The sequence below is a fragment of the Salvelinus namaycush genome, chromosome 28, assembly GCF_016432855.1.
Source record: "Salvelinus namaycush isolate Seneca chromosome 28, SaNama_1.0, whole genome shotgun sequence".
Taxonomy (NCBI): Eukaryota; Metazoa; Chordata; class Actinopteri; order Salmoniformes; family Salmonidae; genus Salvelinus; species Salvelinus namaycush.
In genome coordinates this window covers 35,139,714-35,161,792 of record NC_052334.1, presented here as the reverse complement: position 1 = coordinate 35,161,792, position 22,079 = coordinate 35,139,714, and the positions used below count along the sequence as shown (strand labels likewise).

General features: G+C 43.3%; 1 protein-coding gene across 1 annotated transcript in view; it reads right to left on the bottom strand.

Annotated features, from left to right (window-relative positions):
- Positions 1-808: 808 nt before the first annotated feature.
- smyd3 (SET and MYND domain containing 3) overlaps positions 809-22,079 on the bottom strand; it is a 180,733-nt gene continuing 159,462 nt past the window's right edge. The window contains exons 11-12 of the mRNA XM_038967765.1: positions 1,518-1,626; positions 809-1,101 (exon numbers count right to left, since the gene is read on the bottom strand). Coding sequence (XP_038823693.1) covers positions 1,000-1,101; positions 1,518-1,626 — 211 coding nt within the window. The 3' untranslated portion in view covers positions 809-999. The remainder of the gene's footprint in view (positions 1,102-1,517; positions 1,627-22,079) is intronic.

Below are 22,079 nucleotides of genomic sequence, written 5' to 3'. Positions count from 1 at the left end.
GTGTTCCCACTGTCTCATCCACAGCTCAGACCACAGTCAGTCCATCAGCAGCCGAATGCCACGGTGTGTTCCCACTGTCTCATCCACACATTCACACGGTCAGTGAGAAATACCGGCATCAGTGTACACAAGGTTTACCTAAGATTTATGTAAGGTTTATTTAAGGTTTACCTAAGGTTTATGTAAGGTTTACCTAAGGTTTATTTAAGGTTTATGTAAGGTTTACCTACGGTTTAACAGTGGAAGTAGATGGTTAGAACTAAGTGAGAGAGACATGCAGAGAGATGAGATGGTATAACTGATAGGCCACTGCTAAACACACACACACACACACACACACACACACACACACACACACACACACACACACACACACACACACACACACACACACACACACACACACACACACACACACACACACACACACACACACAGCGATGGTACAACTGATAGCCCTGTCTATTAAACCCACAAACACAAGACTAGGGTTCTCCTGAACACAACAGTGCCTTCCATTCTCTGCTATGCTCGCCCAACAAGCCTACAGCACTGGGCTATACCGACAGACACACACCCAGGGTGCTATTCTCTCCCAGCAGGTGACATCACTCTGCAGGATGCTATCTGAGGGAGGGGAGAGGGGGGGGGGGCAGGAGCCCTAATCCATGTCTCTCTAGTCACAACGCTGGCCAGTTAACTAGCAAAACACTGTGTGGCCATATCCGGAGATAACACACGCACACGCACGTAAGTACACAGGAACCAGCTCAGACAAGGAGACAGATCTGAACCCAGCTCACACACGCACAGTTAAAGTTTCAGTGAGTTTAATGGGTTATGAAGAATGACAGGGAACAAAATGAAAACTAAAATGAAGCTCTAGAAATGATGTAATATCAACTAAACAACACTTCACCGTCATTACACTAAAAACATGTGCTACTTTCTGAACAGCCATGGACTTCTCCAATCCCCTCGGGTGGCTGGGGTAGGTTGCTAGGCACGGTCCAACTCCGCCCGACACTCCTCCAACTTCCTGATGAGGTCAGAGGTCAGGGGGTGCTGGTTGCCGTGAGTAACCTTCATGATGTCATAGGCCTGCACGGGACATAGGAGAGAGCAGGGGTGTATTCAGTGATGTGGTGTGTTCATTACCTTACCCTTACAAATGTGTTGACTACAGCTGACATGATTCTCTACATGCTACCAGCCAGAAACGCATACTGTATCTGTTGTACAAAGTCTATCTAAACCAGGATTATTCCAATCTTACCCTACAAGGCTGTTTTTCAGTTCCACCTGATAATTAATTGCACCCACCTGATGTCCTATGTCTAAATCAGTCCCTGATTAGACAGGAAGAATGACAGCAGTGGAACTGGCTGGAGGTCTAGATTTGAGTTTGAGGGAACCTAAATGTTCTGTAACGCTGCAACCCCCTGAACCGAGCCCTGAGATAGATGAGGGGAGACGGGGATAGGGCAGCCATAACAATGGTTCACCGCCCAGCTCACCAGTCTCAGCGTGTGCTGTGCGTCCCCCAGGTGAACCAGAAAGTGCTGGAGCTTGGCCACTCTCATCAGCTGGATGGCGTGGGCAGGGTGGGGGTCTGGGTAGTACTGCCTGGGGAGAGACGAGGGGGGGTAGAGTGATTAGGGGGGTGGGAGTACAGCTGGCAACTTTGATATCAGCAAAATCTTTCAAATGCTCTGAGCATTCAAACACGCCTGACTGGAGTGTCAGGTGGGCGGGTTTTGCAGTTTTGGGACGGTTCCATTAGTTCCATTTCGCAAGACAAGCTTACGTAAGTGTGGCTCTCAAGTATTTGGAGGAACACAACTACTATTTGAACCCAGGTCTGTCTCACAGTGCTCAAAGACAGTTATACTAGACAGACAGGAGAGAGTAAAGCTTCGTTTCCACTCCACCGCTCTTCTGTTAAGGAATCATTTTTCTTCCAGTGGTAAACGAGAAAGAGAGAGGGGTGCAGATAGAGGAGGAGGTTGGTAAATGGAGAGAACACAAGAAAAGTGTTTTCTAGCATCAAAATAAACTAAATGCGGTGCATTAACTGGGTAAATATGATCATTGGTTTATCTCTGGAAATAAAAAATAATTGTTTAAACATTTACTTTGCTCGACTTTACACTCTTATCATAGAGCTGGGAGGGTTAGAACTGCACTATCATGTCATATATAAACACGCACAGAGAAATCATGTCAGACAGAGAGAGCGAGTGAGAGAGAGACTATACGAGTACTCCCCTCGAGGGTATGAGCCATGTCATAATATCTATCAACATTTGGGATAGCTAATCAGGGGGCTGATTAAAACTGTACCCCAACAGCTTTTTAAATACACATGTCAAAACATGTGTGTGTGTGTGTGTGTGTGTGTGTGTGTGTGTGTGTGTGTGTGTGTGTGTGTGTGTGTGTGTGTGTGTGTGCGTGTGTGTGTGTGCGTGAGAGAGAGAGAGTGGAGTGTGTGTGTGTCCGTGTGTTAAAGTGGAGCAGAGCCTTATGCCTCTGGTTGAACTATGAAGAATCTACCACATTATAAAACACTCCCACGGATCATACACACTCTTAAAGAACACAAACTCACTTACAGAAAGGATACACACTCGTACGGGCCGTTTACACTAGGAAGCGGTATCGCGCTGTGAAACAACGGAAGCCATTCACTTTCAATGGCAGGAAAGCAAGAGAAGAGAAGTGGGCGGGGGGACTGTTGAGTGACGCGAGCATGGGCGAGGGAGCTAAACAGGGCGGGACTAAAGTTGGGGAAAATTGAATTTTATTCAAATCCTCTGCGATATCGCCACTCGAGTGACCAAATCGAAGCTCACCATAGCTTCCAACCACTACTGGAATGGCTGACAATGGCTGTTGATACATGGCACTACCTAGCTTTTTTGCTAGCACCCACATGAGGCCGAGGCTAGTGTGGCTAGGCGAGAGCCGCTTGTATAGTGTAAACGCTCTGTTAGAGAACACACACACACACACAGAGAATACACTCACTCTTAGAGAACACACACACTCTTAGAGAACACACACACTCAAGAGAACACACACACACACACACAGAATGCACACACTCTTGGAGAATACACACACTAAGAGAATACACACACTCTTAGAGAATACACATATAATACACAACCTTTTAGAGAATACACACACCCTTAGAGAATACACAGAGAATACACACACTCTTAGAGAATACACACTCACTTTTAGAGAATACACACTCTTAGAGAACACACACACACTCTTAGAGAACACACACACTCAAGAGAAAACACACACTAAGAGAATACACACACTAAGAGAATACACACACTAAGAGAATACACAAGAGAATACACACACTAAGAGAATACACAAGAGAATACACACACTAAGAGAATACACACTCTTAGAAAATACACACACTAAGAGAATACACAGATACTACACACACTCTAAGAGAATAAACATAGAGAATACACACAGTCTAAGACAATACACATAGAGAATACACACACTCTTAGAGACTACACACACTCTTAGAGAACACACACACACACACACACACACAGAATACACACACTAAGAGAATACACACACTAAGAGAATACCCACACTCTTAGATACACACACACTCGTAGAGAACACACACAGTCTTAGAGAACACACACACACACACACAGAGAATACACACACAGAGAATACACACATACAGAGAATACACACATACAGAGAATACACACACTCTTAGAGAATACACACAGAAAATACACACACTCCTTGAGAATAGACACACACACAGAGAATACACACACTCTTAGAGAATACACACAGAAAATACACACACTCCTTGAGAATAGACACACACACAGAGAATACACACACTCTTAGAGAATACACACAGAGAATACACACACTCTTAGAGAATACACACACACTTTTAGAGAATACACACTCTTAGAGAACACACACACAGAGAATACACATACAGATAATACACACACTAAGAGCATACACAGAGAATACACACAGTCTAATACACATACAGAAAATACACACACTAAGAGCATACACAGAGAATACACACAGTCTAATACAGATAATACACACACTAAGAGCATACACAGAGAATACACACAGTCTAAGAGCATACACAGAGAGTACACAGAGAATACACACACTAAGAGCATACACAGAGAATACACACACTCTAAGAGCATACACAGAGAATACACACAGTCTAAGAGCATACACAGAGAATACACACACTCTAAGAGAATACACAGAGAAAATACACACACTCCTTGAGAATAGACACACACACAAAGAATACACACACTCTTAGACAATACACACACAATCTAAGATAATACACATACAGAGAATACACACACTAAGAGAATACACACACTAAGAGAATACACACACACACACAGAGAATACACACAGAGAATACACACACTCTAAGAGAATACACTTGCAGCACTACACAACAGGTTTGCGTGGGGAACAGCTCCTGAACCCAAACCAACCCACATGTTGTTGTTGTTTATGGTGAACAGACAGACGGTAGTTTATATGGACATCTTGAGACAGGAGAGCAGAGCGACACCAGATGCCATAGAATTGGGCAACTCCAAAACAGTCCCTTCCTCATGGTTTATTCACATCAACTTGATTGCAGTTGAACGTGTTGGTTTTACAACAGCGGTGGCCCACCTTCCTCCTGGAAAGCCACTGGGTGCAGGTTTTTGCTCTAGCCCTCTAGGAGGAGGGTTGGCCACCCCTGAATTACACAATGTGTCACCGGGACAGATGGAAGCCGTCTGACATTTATAGAAAAGTTCATCCAGAATCAAATGGACTATAGATCATTTGAGTGACATCTTTCTGATGAGTGCCAACCGAACGACAACAAATAAAGAGAGGCAGACAGTGGAACACTAAATGTCAATATTAAAGTAGGTTTTTCAGAGCCATATTATTTCTTATCACGTCCAGCCATGGGTTCATTAATATCACAGTAATTGGTGTACTGCTCAATAGGCCAAAAACACACAGAGTGCCGTGGAGCACTCACCCCGCCTCAATGACTTATTGAGAGGAGCTCAGACACACAAGCTCACGCATGCACACACACACTTTCTCTGCCTCAAGCATTTATCAACAAAAACTGTTTGGCTGTAACGCACTCAAGGAGAGAACTATCCAATTAAGTCAATGCTGGGGTGGTTTCTCATATTAAACACACACACACACACACACACACACACACACACACACACACACACACACACACACACACACACACACACACACACACACACACACACACACACACACACACACACACACACACACACACACACACACACACTTGTTTTCTCAACTTTAACTTGGAACCAAATCTCTCTCTGGCAGAGGGAGACTGGGAGAGATCACACTGTGGAGAAATCTTTGGGAAATACACCGCTATGCGGGAAAAATGTTTGGGAAAGTTTGCCATTTGGGAGACAGAGGAAATGGGTTTAATTAAATAGTAATGACTTTTATCTTTTGCTCAGGTGGAGCAGACACACACACACATAACACACGCACACCCAGATAAAAGGGCTCTGCATTAGAGAGTGAACGCAGAAACACAGACAGATAGGCAGACAGACATCACATGGCAAGTCACAGACTCCATCTAGCCCAAAACAAAGCCGTCTGATTTTACGAACCATCCGCAAGCCAACTAAAACAATCCACACACATGTAAACAACATCATCAAAGACCAAACAATGTCTTAGATGCCCTAGAAAGACAAAAGCACCTTCCATGTGAAACTACTTTGTAGGAGATGAAGGCTGAACGTGGTGGTAGATCTTTCTTAGGGGATTTTTCAATAGAACTGGAATCATCAAGATCCAATCAGGTAATTCAGCTAATTCCACTATTCAGATCAACCGTTCTATTGTCACTAATACAGCTAATGTAGAGTAGTGTATGGTTGATTTGGTTGATTTCTGGTTGATTTCCTCGCAGCATTCAAACATGTGTGCTAGATGACTGACTTTACCAGTAACATAAAAATCAAATCCAGCTTAATTTATACAGTACAATAATTAGAGGCTGCCTCTCCATGCCTCTTGGTCTTAAGCTTTGGGATAGTTAAAAGGCCAGTGACAGAGGATCTGATGAACCTATTGGGTACATAACTTAAAAGCATGTCTGACACGTATTGGGGTGCACAATCGTGGATTGATTTAAAAAACCAATAGAAGAATCTTAAAATGTATTCCAAAACTGCAGAGACCTTAAGACCGATGTAATGTGTGCTCTCCATCTGGTCTTGGTCCGTACCCGTGCTGCAGCATTTTGTATGTTTTGCAGTTGACCAATGGCTTTCTTTGGTAGACCAGACAGGAGAGCATTACCTGGTGTTTTATCTTTATTACCCGTGAATTAAAATGTGCGGCTAGATTCTCTGTCTATGCATTGACTCCAACAATAAGTACCTTGGTCTTGTCTTGATTTAGCTGGAGGAAGTTGTGAGCCATCCAAGTATTTAAATCACTAATACAGTCAAATAATTTATCAATAGTGTCACGGCCGTCGTAAGAAGTGGACCAAAGCGCAGCGTGGTGAGCGTACATATTCCTTTTATTAGAAATGACGCCGACAAAACAAATAAACAATACACAACAACCGTGAAGCTTAAGGGCTATGTGCCACAAACAAAGTTACCTTCCCACAAAGAAAGGAGGGAAAGGGCTACCTAAGTATGGTTCCCAATCAGAGACAACGATAGACAGCTGTCCCTGATTGAGAACCAACCCCGCCAAAACATAGAAATACAAAATCATAGAAAAACAAAACATAGAATGCCCACCCCAAATCACACCCTGACCAAACCAAATAGAGACATAAACAGGCTCTCTAAGGTCAGGGCGTGACAAATAGAGCTAAAATCCTCGGGTGATACAGAAATGTAAAGCCGTGTATCGTCTGCGTAGCAGTGAAAATCGAATTCTGTGCTTTCTGATAATGCTGCCAAGGGGTTACACAGAGCCGTCGGACAATAAACAGTGCACTCAAAGATTTCAGACCCCTTGACTTTTTCCACATTTTGCTACGTTACAGCCTTATTCAAAAAAATGTATTGCATAGTTTTTTTCCTCATCAATCTACACACAATACCCTATAATGACAAAGCAAAAACAGGTTTTTAGAAATTGTTGCTAATTTAAAAAAACGGAATATCACATTTACATAAGTATTCAGACCCTTTACTCAGTACTTTGTTGAAACACCTTTTGGCAGCGATTACAGCCTCGAGTCTTCTTGGTTATGACGCTACATGCTTGGCACACCTGTATTTGGGGAGTTTCTCCCATTCTTCTCTGTAGATCCTCTCAAGCTCTGTCAGGTTGGATGGGGAGCGTTGCTGCATAGCTATTTTCAGGTCTCCAGAGATGTTCGATCGGGTTCAAGTCCGGCCCAGTCTCAGGTTCTGAGCGCTCTGGAGCAGGTTTTCATCAAGGATCTCTCTGTACTTTGCTCCGTTCATCTTTGCCTCAATTCTGACTAGTCTCCCAGTCCCTGCCGCTGAAAAACAACCCCACAGCATGATGCTGCCACCACCATGCTTCACCGTAGGGATGGTGCCAGGTTTCCTCCAGACGTGACGCTTGGCATTCAGGCCAAAGAGTTCAATCTTGGTTTCACCAGACTAGAGAATCTGGTCAGAGTCTTTAGGGGCCTTTTGGCAAACTCCAAGTGGGCTGTCATGTGCCTTTTACTGAGGAGTGGCTTCCATCTGGCCATTTTATCATAAAAGGCCTGATTGGTGGAGTGCTGCAGAAATGGTTGTCCTTCTGGAAGGTTCTCCCATCTCCACAGAGGAAATATAGAGCTCTGTCAGAGTGACCATCGGGTTCTTGGTCACCTCCCTGACCAAGGTCCTTCTCCCCCGATTGCTCCGTTTGTCGTGGCCAGCTCTAGGAAGAGTCTTGGTGGTTCCAAACTTCTTTAATTTAAGAATGATTGAGTCCCCTGTGGTCTTGGGGACCTTAAATGCTTCAGAAATCTGTGCCTTGACACAATCCTGTCTCAGAGCTCTATGGACAATTCCTTCAACCTAATTGGATTGGTTTTTGCTCTGACATGAATTGTCAACTGTGGGACCTTATATATAGACAGGTGTGTGCCTTTCCAAATCATGTGAAATCAATTGAATTTACCACTGGTGGACTCCAATTAAGTTTTAGAAACATCTCAAGGATGATCAATGGGAACAGGATGCACCTGAGCTCAATATCAAGTTTCATAGCAAAGGGTCTGAATACTTATGTACATAAGGTATTTCTGTTTTTAATACATTTGCAAATATTTCTAAAAACCTGTTTTTGCTTTGTCATTATGGGGTATTGTGTGTAGTTTGCTGAAGATTTGTATTTATTTAATCAATTTTAGAATAAGGCTATAACTTAACAAAATGTGGAAAAAGTCAAGGGGTCTGAATACTTTCCCAATGCACTGAACAATACCGGACCCAAAATTGAACCTTGTGGAACGCCACGTGTTATGCATTTTCTCTGAATTGTGTTCACCAAGGGTGACAAACTCTCGACCGGTTAAATAGATCCAAAACCAACATAGAACTGGGCCGGAGAGGCCAGCCCACCTCTCTAGTCTGTCCAGAAGGACATTATGGCCAACATTGTCGAATTCAGCACTTAAATCCAAGAGTACAAGGACAAAGAGCCGTTTGGCATCTGTGTTGGCTCTAAGATAATTTACCACTTTAACTAAGCCTGTCTCTGTGCTGGGCACAAAAACGTTTTTAGTGCAGTGGGGAAAGTGCCTGTGAACAGGGAGTGATTAACAATAGCTTGCACTTCTTCAGATATGCAATTCAAATTTTTTTAAGAAGGTGGTGGGGATAGGTAGAGGCTTAAGTTGTATTATCACTTTCCTGAGCATGTCTGTGTCAACCAGGGAAAATAAATCTATCGTGCATTTGTCTGGTAGGCTAGGGTACATATCATCAAACTTCTCATCAGGTCTTGCTTGACTGATACTCAGCCTAATGTTTGTTATCTTATCTCTGATAAGGGTAGGATTTATCAGGCCATGGTTGAGAAAAGCACTCTGGAATTATTCTGGATTATTAGTGATCCAGCTAGAAAAATGAGCCCGTCTGCCATTTCTAATTGTCTTGTTATAAATGCCAAGTTGCTCTCTCAGAATATCATAATGGGCCTGCAACTTTGACTTTCTCCACTTCCGCTCTGCCTTTCTCCAATTTTTCCTTAATTGATTCGTATCCACACTCATCCAAGGGGCTCTCCATTTGGATGTGGACTTTTTCAACTTTACTGGAGCTATGGCATCAATGGTTATCCTTCATTTTCTATTAAAGTTATCGACTAAATCATCACAAGAGGAAGGCAGAATAGGTGGAGTATTGTTCATACACTCAGTAAAATCTGTAGCAACTTCAGACGTAAGATAGTGTTTCTTAATGATGCGTTCAGTATTAGCCTGTACTATGGTTAACAAGGTAGTAAAAAATCCACAGTGGTGATCAGATAAAGCAACATCAACAATAGAGGATGCTTCAATAGAAAGCCCCTTGGTAATAATCAGGTCCAGAGTATGGCCACCGTTATGGGTGGGCCCAGTAACATGTTGGATAATGTCCACAGAGCTCAAAAGATTCATAACTTCAATGGGTTTGGAGTCAGTCTCTTTGTCAACATGAATATTAAAATCGCCCAACACAATTTTATCATAGCTCAAGGACAATAGTTCAGAGAAATCGGGAAAGAAAGTGGAGCAGTGCTTTGGTGGTCTATACAGGGTCAGAGCCAGCACTGGTGGTTGACATTTAAACAGTATAGCATGATGCTATAAAGACCCAAAGTCAACACCCCTTTTCCCTTTTCTGTAGTCCGGGGGCGAGGCTTCAGTAAGAGCAATACAACAGTCTGAAGACAGTAAGGAGCTCAGTTGCGCTCAGTAAGGAGGTCATTCACAAGAGAGGTTTTACTAGTGATTGCTCTGACATATTATAGGCGCCCTATTCAATGAGTGCGGGCCACTCTGCCCATAGGGCATCTGCCTCGAGGTAACCAACGGAATAAACACCAAATTATGAACACTAGAAACCACGTTTTCTGACAGTCATCAATCAATCAGAATGGTAGGAGATGACCGTTTGTAGGCGGAGTTAAAGGAACATAAATTACTCACAATAACCATAGTGCCATTTCTACAGGAGTTGATATGCTTTCCAAGTCATCTGTTGCTTATTCTGACAGGGAGGACTGGAGCACTACCAGACCCTGTCTGTCAGTCTGACAGGGAGGACTGGAGCACTACCAGACCCTGTCTGTCAGTCTGACAGGGAGGACTGAATCACTACCAGACCCTGTCTGTCAGTCTGACAGGGAGGACTGGAGCACTACCAGACCCTGTCTGTCAGTCTGACAGGGAGGACTGAATCACTACCAGACCCTGTCTGTCAGTCTGACAGGGAGGACTGGAGCACTACCAGACCCTGTCTGTCAGTCTGACAGGGAGGACTGAATCACTACCAGACCCTGTCTGTCAGTCTGACAGGGAGGACTGAATCATTACCAGACCCTGTCTGTCAGTCTGACAGGGAGGACTGAATCACTACCAGACCCTGTCTGTCAGTCTGACAGGGAGGACTGGAGCACTACCAGACCCTGTCTGTCAGTCTGACAGGGAGGACTGGAGCACTACCAGACCCTGTCTGTCAGTCTGACAGGGAGGACTGAATCACTACCAGACCCTGTCTGTCAGTCTGACAGGGAGGACTGAATCATTACCAGACCCTGTCTGTCAGTCTGACAGGGAGGACTGAATCACTACCAGACCCTGTCTGTCAGTCTGACAGGGAGGACTGAATCACTAAAAGACCCTGTCTGTCAGTCTGACAGGGAGAACTGAATCACTACCAGACCCTGTCTGTCAGTCTGACGGGAGGACTGAATCATTACCAGACCCTGTCTGTCAGTCTGACAGGGAGGACTGGAGCACTACCAAACCCTGTCTGTCAGTCTGACAGGGAGGACTGGAGCACTACCAGACCCTGTCTGTCAGTCTGACAGGGAGGACTGAATCACTACCAAACCCTGTCTGTCAGTCTGACAGGGAGGACTGGAGCACTACCAAACCCTGTCTGTCAGTCTGACAGGGAGGACTGCATCACTACCAGACACTGTCTGTCAGTCTGACAGGGAGGACTGCATCACTACCAGACCCTGTCTGTCAGTCTGACAGGGAGGACTGAATCATTACCAGACCCTGTCTGTAAGTCTGACAGGGAGGACTGCATCACTACCAGACCCTGTCTGTCAGTCTGACAGGGAGGACTGAATCACTACCAGACCCTGTCTGTCAGTCTGACAGGGAGGACTGCATCACTACCAGACCCTGTCTGTCAGTCTGACAGGGAGGACTGAATCATTACCAGACCCTGTCTGTCAGTCTGACAGGGAGGACTGGAGCACTACCAAACCCTGTCTGTCAGTCTGACAGGGAGGACTGAATCACTACCAGACCCTGTCTGTCAGTCCGACAGGGAGGACTGCATCACTACCAGACCCTGTCTGTCAGTCCGACAGGGAGGACTGCATCACTACCAGACCCTGTCTGTCAGTCTGACAGGGAGGACTGAATCATTACCAGACCCTGTCTGTCAGTCTCTAAAACAGGTTGTGATGTTGCTGGAAATAATCCCGGAGCCCCTGTGGTCAGGGTGAATCCTGTCTCTTTTAAAAAACGCTGGTTGCTCCCACAGCAAATCAAAGTGGTCAACAAAAAGAGACATTCCTGTGGTTGCAAAGTTTCTTCAGGTACTCGTTGAGGGCAAAATGTTCTGAACCCCTTCAGAACGGGAGGGGGGCCAGGGATAATTATTCTCTTCCCTGTGCTAGCGAGGATGTTTAAACCGACTCATCGACAGCTCTACTATAGGAGGCGTTTTCCAACAGATTTGGTTTGCCGGGGTCACAGCAAGGTCGGTGCAGTTGGAAAACAGGTCATCCTCTTCTGGCAGCCGAGCTAACAGCCGGAGGATCTTTTCCCTGAGCTGCTTGATGGTGGTGCATTTTTCAGAATAACAACACGATAAACTGGACAAGGAACAAGAAAACACATATCGATATGAGATTAACCACATGAGAAAACTCACACATATGGAATTGTGCTGTGTGTTGCCATGGTAAGTGGCAATGGGGAGGGTGTGTGTTGGGGCCTGTTCTCTCTCCTCCTCTACATTAGTGTTCCCCGGCATGATCATTACCAAGAACAAAGAGCTGCCTCTCCACTGGGACCACTTTACTGGAATATTAAATCACTACACACACACACACACACACACACACACACACACACACACACACACACACACACACACACACACACACACACACACACACACACACACACACACACACACACACACACATTCATGCCATGCTAGGGAATGCCATGGATGCGGTTCGCTTGGTAAAGACAGTCTCATTATTAATCTGCCTTTATAGACAAAAACAGAACTCTCTCTCTCTCTCCCTCTCACATGGATTTACAGCTCTTGTCCGTCACACTCTGATGCCTGGCGTAATCAATCCCAGATCCCCCCTGCTGGACTCTGGGACCTGCTATAGATCCTGACGCCACAAAGAGAGTTAGCCAATACTCTGATCAGCCTGATCAATGGCTTTGACCAGACCCTCATATCCCACCGCTGACACCAGTAACACATGGAAAGGTCAGACAAACCTCATAGAACACTGGTGAGAGGAGACGGTTGGAGGGAGAGAGAGAGAGACATAGAGAGAAAGAATGGAATGATGATTCTTTCCATAGATTCATCAACAGCTTGTATGTAAAACAGCCTCCCTCCCTCTCTCTCCTCTCCACCGAGCACGCTCCTGGGAGTCGAGTCTCTTTCCTGGCCCCTTCCTCACCTCTCTCCCCCATTCCTCTCACCCCGCTCCCTCACTCTTAACAGCAGTGACAGAGGGTGCTACAGACTGTATGCCGTTACTCTCTGCCACACCTCACTGAAATGCTGGCCATCACCCAGCACCAGGGCTGGAATTAACTTAATACATTACGTTTGTTAAAATCCTAATCATTTTTTGAAAAATTTGAAAAATCCTCAGAAAACATTGGGCATTGTTCAATTCATGCGTTTCAATGCACTTCCTGAATTGAACTGCCTCTTACTCTGCTGTTCACTACACTTCCAACATGGCAGTTGTTGTCTTGTTCTGCAGCTCTGATTTTGACAGAAGTGTATCATGAATCAAAGCTACACCCGTCCTAGCAACCTCTGGGACATTTTTACTGACTGCTCCTTTCCATTCAACTGTCTGCAGTCGCTTACTGTGTTCTGCTATGTAGCACAGGGCAGTCTTTCATGAGCAATAACACGCCCACTGATAGGTATTCTACTGGCCTTCAACTTTCTGTTGTCTACTGTCTCCATGTTTTATTGGACTGTAGATGTGTGTGATCATGTGTTGGTAACCTGTACAAGACCTGGCGAGAGAAATCCCCCTGGAGGACAATATTCTATTCGACCTGTTCCTCTGTATTTTTTCATTCTCTCCCTCCCTCTTTCTTTAGAACCTCAAAGATCTCAGAGAGGGGAGGATGTGTGTGTGTGTGTGTGTGTGTGTGTGTGTGTGTGTGTGTGTGTGTGTGTGTGTGTGTGTGTGTGTGTGTGTGTGTGTGTGTGTGTGTGTGTGTGTGTGTGTGTGTGTGTGTGTGTCTGTGTGTTTGTGTTCGTGTTGTGTGTGTGAGGAGGAGGACGAGTGCATCGCCTGACTGCGACCTTCAGCTACTGGTTCACAGAAAGTTCCGGAGAGTATTCATCCAGAGTTCAAGTCTTCCATCCCTCTTTTTCTTCTCCTTCAACAGCCGAGTCGTAATAAAGAGAAGACCTCCATCACTCACACGCACAAGCACATACACACGCACACACTGTAGCTGTGAAACATACTGTAAGTAAAATACCCTGTCCATCTCCCTTTCTCTCCATAGCAGAGCAGTCTGTATTGGCATGTATTGGTGACATGTTCTATGCTTGGATATTGGCGTGAGGACATTTGTCATAGTATGAAAATGAATTATTCACACCGGCCACTGCAGCGTGTTGGCTCAGTGTACTAAGGCTTGTAACCATGGGTGACACACACACACACACACACCCCACGCACATGCACAAGCGCACACACACACCTTGGCAGCTCATGACAACAAGCCCTGTATCCCCAGGTGACAGGTGTCAGCAGGTAAAACAGAGAGCAAATCACTGCAGAGTGTTGGAGAAACGACAGAGGAGATGGAGGGGAGGGAAAGAGAAGGAGAGAGGGGGAAGGCAGAGAGAGAGAAGTAATGAGATGAGAGGTGTGTTGACAGTGGACAGAGGGTAAGAGGCAGGAGAGGATGGGGGAGAGAGAGACGGAGGGGGAGAGAGATGGAAAGAGTGTGTTAGGGAAGATGAGAGTTAGGGTAGAGGTAGCTTTTCACAGAGGGTGAGAGGTAGTGTGAGTAACAAACAGCACAGCAGAGAACTGCAGAGGATGGAGTTACTTTACTGCACTCAGTCAGCCTATTCCAGTGGTTTTCAAACCTCTCCTCGGGACCCCCATCCGTTCCCTGTAGTTGATCTGTCCCAGAGCTAGCCCACAACACCTGATTCCAATTGTCAACTAATCATTAAGCCATTGACTACAGCAGGTGAATCAAGCGAGCTAGTTCAGGGCTACAACAAAATGATGAAGCCTCTGGGGTTCCCTGGGGAGAGGTTTGAGAACCCCTACCCTATTCAGCCAGTGGATGCTCCTCAGAGGAGGAAGGGCAGGACCATTCTCCTCAGCGAATTTCATGAAAATAAAAATAGTGAAACATTACAAAAAGTTATCCCTCATAGATATAACTATACCAAATATATTCAATTGAATATATTTAGTTGAACCGTTTTTAACGAATACATTTCTTCAGAACTGAAGGAGAATCAAGAGAGAGAGAAAGCTATCTATCTATTTTTTTTCACTTTCACTTACTTAGCGAAAACTAGTTAAGCCTATTCAAACATCCGGCTCAAACAGAGAGGGATGCTATGTTACCTAGCTGGCTATGGCTAGCCAACGCTGGAACACTTCCAAGTCAAGGTAAGCTTTTGCTTTTATTAATTTATTGCCACCGGGGCCTGCCGATATAACTGCTTTACTGCTTGATTGTAGCGGGTTTACTAACGTGTTAGTTCTAGTAGCTATGTTGACTTGACGTTTGCTAATATGGTGACAATGATGTAGGCTGTGTGTAGCGGTTAGCGGTTATGATATGAAGGTTTGGCTTGGATGTTTTTTTTCGCCGGGTCACAGACAGCTGATATATTGTGCACTGAAGTCCACAAACAAAAGGAAAATGTGAGAGGAGGAGAGCGCGTAAATGCGAAAAGGAATTATCCAACGATCAAAAAGATCATGCTGTTTATATGTGGCTGCTATGAAAATTAACTGTGTTTGCGTGTGATCAGGGGTGTATTCATTCTGCTGATTTTTTTTAAACGAAAGCAAACAGAATGAAACGGGGATAAACCTGAATTTGTCCAATAGAAACTCTCGTTCGCAACTGTTGGACTAATGATTACACCCTAGATCAGCTAGATGCAGGCAAGATTGTGAAAGGTGTTAATTGAATGTGTCAATGTCGGTCACCTTACTCAAATTTCTCTCGTCCTCTGCACCTACGTTTTAAACTTTCATTCATAGGCTAGGTTGTAGCAACCTCATGATGGGTATAGGGAAAATGTGACTATCATGTAGCAGCCTATAACTATGGATGTTACATTGAACTGGGTGAACAGAATATGAATGACAGTCATCCAATATCCTGTAATAGAAATAAGGCCATGCTCATTAAAAAATGTATCGTCCTCCCTCATCTTAAACGGCACCGACCGCCACTGTATTCAGCATACAGAAACCTACTGCAGTTAGCAGTCTGTGATCCACTGCAATACATGTGAAAAACACAACCAAACAGACAGAACTCTCAAACTAGAATTAAATATGAAAGGCGGCATACATTTTCATTGTCCCTCGGTATGTGATGATGTGTTGGGTGAATAGAGAGACGGTGAGATCTAAGAGGAAGTCAGTTTGGCCTTCAGATGTCTTAGAGGAAATCAGGACACAGCTCGTGTGATCCGCATCATCGAATCCTACCAACAGAGAGACACACACAGATATACACAACAGACATACACGCGCACAAGCATGCACGTCCGCACGCAAACAAAGGCACACACTGGGATCTACCGCAAATACACATCGGAAAACTCTGGGTAGTAGCTTTGTTGTTACTAAACACAAGACTTCCGAACGCATCTCTCCCTCTCCCTCGCTCTGGGAAGAAAGGATGACAAATGGAGTAGTGTGTTTGTTTATTTTTTCTGTGGCTTTCATTTGGTTGAGTTTCTCTTCCTGTAACTGTCATATTAAAAATGCAACAAAAAGCACCCTTTTCTTATTCCAAACGATTGGGCATTTGGAATATTCATGAACATTTGGACGCACACATGGACGCACAAAGGCAAACAACACACACACACACACTAAAGATCCATGGCACGGATTCATAGATTAATCGTTGGAGCCATGTATCCCAATGCCATCAATATAACAGGCACAACTTACAACATCTGACTCCAGAATTCTCAATGTAGTTATCTATTGTAACATTACATGGCACAGCCCCCCATTGGCTACAGTTGAACATATTGGGAGTTAGAAGTCCACAGATCCTGAGACGATGACCTCCTCCACTCCATTGTGGTGGCCCCATGTGTTTGTGGCAAGGGATGTGTGTGTACAGATGTAGGATCTTCATTTGATCACCCTGTCGCAGGAGCAGCCAGAATTCTTATGATTGACTTTGAAATTGGACGTCTGTCCATGTCCTGAGGACGACGGAAAACGCTTTCAAAACCGGCCACTAGGGGCAACAGAGCGCTATTACCATGAAGTAGGCTTGGATTTTTTTGTAATCATATGACTCCGGATTCAAAGGTCACGTGTTCAATCCTAGTGGTAGACACTAATTTTGTATTTTTGGTTTTAACCCTATCCCAAACCTTAACCCTTAAACGTAAACATTCAGAATGAATGCCTGAACATAATATTTTAACCCAATCTAAAACCTTAACTTCTAAATTTGACGTTTGGTGCAATTTCGAAATATGACTTTTAGAGAAAGGTAGACAAACATCCGAATCGGAGGTCACATTAGTAAAACCGTGAATCTTGTTTTGCAGGAGAACTTTTCAGCAATTTAGCAAAGTAGTGTATTTGAGGTTTAAAAAGTCTTCTGAAGACCAAAAATGTCCATCAATTATAGAAACCAGAGAGTTAGGTTATATGGAGGAGATTACTGAGTAGTCTGGTTCATCAGGCTGACTCCCAGTCTTAACTTGAGGTTATTGAGGGATGATGATGTTTTGGCAATGTGAAGATAAGAATTCCAGAGTATGGTACCTCTATATCTGATAGAGAATGGACTATGTAAGCTGAGCCAGCGGTGAGGTGGACGGTTACCGCAGTGTCTTGTGTTATATACTGTAGATGGATTTCAGAATGAACCTGGAAGAATCCATTGAAGGGTTTAGGTAAACTGTCTAGGAGGTATGAGTATTTGTAGATGAAAGTGCATAATAGGCGTACATTAGTGTCGTAAATAGACAAGATATTGAGTTTCTTAAACAAAGGTGCAGACGGAGCCAGGAAATTCGAGCAGGTGGCTATTCTTGCAAATGTATTTTTGTATGATGAGTAATTTGTGTAGGTAGGAGGCATATGTACTGGCCCACCCAAACAATATTACAGTAAATTAGATATGGGTCAATTAAACTATGGTATAGAGTAAGGAAGCAAACCTGCTGAACCAAACCACTAATCTTACTGATGACACCAACCGATTTCATCACTTTGCTGCAGACAAATTGAATATGATCTTTCCAGAATAATTTTTTCATCATTTAGAACTCCGAGGAATCTAGTGGGTGTGACTTGTTCCATTTCATTCCCACCAATTGAGATTCTAGCTCTTTTAAAAATAAAGTCTTATTCTTACTAGTACACACAATAAAGTTAGATTTTTTTTACATTTAAATATAATTTTTTATCTGGAACCAATCAGAAATTTTGGCCATGCCTGAGTTGGCTTCATTAATTAATGAATCAAAATTCTTGTGTGATAAAATCAAATTGGTTTCATCAGCAAAGAGAAGGGGAAGTACGGTAGAAGACCCTTCAGCAAGGTCATTGATATAGATTAGGAATAACAAAGGTCCAATTATCCAACCCTGTGTCACGCCACAGGATATCTGGTAAATGCAGAGCCTTAACAAATTATTCTCTACCATAAACATAACTATTTGGCCAATTATATGTGATCCTGATGTTATTTCATCTGAATTTATCAACTTTTTTGTGTATTATAAGTATAATCATGAAAAACGTAATAATACAATTTAGAAAGTAATATTTAATGATAAACCGTCAAACACTTTGGATAAATCCAAAAAGATGCAAAACGAGTATTCATTGTTATTCAGGGCTGTAAAGATTTATCCACAAGTTGCAAAAGAGCCATATCTGTGGAGTAGTTTTTACGAATATAGAATACAGTATTTATTTAAATGTTTTAACATTCTCTTATACACCAATTTTCTAAAAACATGGTAGTGCAGATATTGGGCAATAATGTGTAAAAGATCTTGGATCCCCAGATATATAGAGGGGGATAACTTTGGCAATTTTCTAATCTTCAGGAACAATACCAGTTTGCATTGATTTGGTGAAGATATACAGTGCATTCAGAAAGTATTCAGACCCCTTGACTTTTTCCCACATTTCGTTACGTTACAGCCTTATTCTAAAATGGATTAAATTGTTTTCCTTTCCCCATCAATCTACACACAACACCCCATAATGACAAAGCAATAATAGTTTAAAAAAAAGTTTTTGCAAATGTATTACAAATAAAACACTGACCTTATATAGACAGGTGTGTGCCTTTCCAAATAATTTCCAATCAATTGAATTTACTACAGGTGGACTCCAATCAAGTTGTAGAAACATCTCAAAGATGATCAATGGAAACAGAATGGAGCTGAGCTCAATTTTGATTATCATAGCAAAAAGTCTGAATACTTATGTAAATAAGGTATATGTTTTTAATACATTTGCAAAAAAATCTAAAAACCTGTTTTCGCTTTGTCATTATGGGGTATAGTGTGTAAATTGATGATGATACTTTTTTATTTAATCAATTTTAGAATAACGCCATAACGTAACAAAATTTGGAAAAAGTCAAGGCGTCTGAAGAGTTTACGAATGCACTGTACGTTAGAGGCTCAGTAATCGAGGAAGACACTGATTTCGCCAAAGAGGCACCAATCTCACCATGACCTGCTACTGATATCTTTAAGTTACCAATTACCTCCATCACCTCAGCAAGGCCAAACTGAAGCAGAGAAGGGAAATGTCCCTGAATGTAAATTCCAAGGGATTTCCATCAGTTCTCTCTATTTTGTTTGACAGATAGGAACCCACATTCACAAAAAAGTGTTTGAATTCAGATGAAATAGCATCAGGATCACTATAGGTCTTATTTCCACCAATACATTGAGATGGGATAGTTGTAGATGCCTTTTTCTTATTCAACAGTTGACTGATGATTTTCCATGTTGACTTTATATTATTGAAGGATTCTTGTAATTTGCTAGTAAAATATATTTTGGGGGATATCTGAAGTAGGTGAGTACATTTGTTCTCACACTTTTTATAATTTGCAGAATTCAGGGGAGAGGGATTAGTGAAACACTTTTTTATACAACTAGTTTCCAGAACCCATCTGCTACTCTCTTAAGTGGTTTAACTAAGGGAAAAAGGTGGTGAAAGACAGAATTGAAAGATGTGAGAAAAGTCAGGTAAGCAGACTCCACATCGGCCTGATTATAAAACATTTCCCATGAAATGTCATCAATACATTGATAGTCCATTCTGGGCGGATATACTGGTGATTACTTAAGCGGGGTTGGGCAACAATCATGTCTCTAAGAGCTCTGAAAGGAAAGACTAAATAAATATTCCACCATAGATATTGACGTTTATACAACCCATTCCTATCACTTAAAATACCCCGTTGAGAACCTCTATGAGGACATCCATTACGTACCAGGAAGAAGCACAAACAAAGGAAGGAGGTCCTACTCCTGAATGAAGTGTATTGACATCAGTATGCACACCCACACACAGCCCTGGACCTTGTAGTTGGCTGAGCAGGAATGCTCCAGTGGGCTGCTTTAACCACCTTCATTTACATATGCTAATTCATCCGGGACGGTTTAGCTCGTTAGGCCATAACGTAACACCCAGTCCACCCTGACGTCCCCGCAGGGCACACGTGCGCGCACCCGCACACACACACACACACACACAAACACACACGAGACACATAGGGTCACCTTCCGGTCAATGACATTTGACCACCAACTGACCCCATATGAATAATGGCCAAATCTCATCCCTCTCTCAGGTCTCTGCCCTATTCCCCATACAGTATAGAGCAGTACTTCCAGCCACAGACATATAGAGACTAATGACAACTAGAGAGTAGGGAGTCATATGGGACACAGCCAATTCCCTGTCCCGGCTTGAGGTGGCTAGGTTTGTCTTTTAGAATGGGGTCTACCTTCAGTATACAGACAGTGGATATGTTAGTATTACTGCTCTATAGTCCAGGCCCCCACAGACTTGGCTTTTACTGAAGATGGATCAGCACAAAGACTGTTGAGGCCTGGGTCTACACCCCTGGTAATACTACCTCTGCTCTAGATAGTAGAGTCTATTCCCTATTCGATTCGCTCATCAATGAGAGGTTCCGTTCCTTAATAACACACACCGGGATGTTTTAAACAGCACTGCATGACTCAACCGTATCTAGACGTTGGAACGTCGCAGACATCGTTTACTATAAGTCACCAGTACAACTAATAAGATAACGGTAAGCAGATGTAAAACTAGCGGCTCTACTAGTCTGTTCATCTAGAACTCCAAACATGACTTTCCATATCTTCTTCTTCATTCACACGCCTCACAATTACCCTAATCATCCTGCAGTTACATTTTAATCATGGCATTAAAAAGGAGGTTCAAAGTATAAGCGCTCTGAAAGTGCAATAAGCTCATGAATAATAAAACGCTGCGATATTGATTTAATTACGGAGTGAATGATGCTACCACGGACCCAAAAAACACCAACCTCTAATTATTTTATTGTTTGCGGAAAGTACATTGAGCGGTAAAGCAATTAAAATCATTTCGTTTGGCGTTTTTTTTTTCTCTCTCTCGGCGCTCTCCTCCGGTCTAGTTGTTCCACGAGGAAATGAAACGTAAACAAATGCCTCTGTGTTATTAATCTGGCGCCGATAGCCAAAGGGTGTGAGAAAGGAAGAGGGGTGTGAGAAAGAGAAAAAGTGAAACATTTTATAAATGAACAGTTTAAAAAAATGCTAAATTCCATTTCCTTGCCAAGGCAGTGGGATACATTTGCCTAACTGTGAAACCACTACAGAGAAGTCTGGACTCTTCTTTTTCTATGGGGTGCAGATTATCTCTATTTGATTTCCTTCCTTCCCCTTCTCTCTATCTTACTCCATACACAGGTATAGGAGATGCCTGAGTGATGCTCCATCACTAAGATCATGTTCAGGAGAGCAGGTCCCGGTTTAGAGAACAGCTGGAATACAAGAGAGAGTGACAGAAATACGTCTACTCCTCTAGAATCTCATACACACAGACACATTCCTCAGTTTTCAGTCAGAGAATAGCTTAGAGACATGGGAGCGAGTGAGAGAGAAAGAGAGAGACGCAGAGAGACCGACACAGACAGACAGAGAGAGAGAGAGAAAGAGGGGAGAGAGATGGAGATGTATTCTTCTCTTTTTCTCTCCTTTTCAGGATTTATT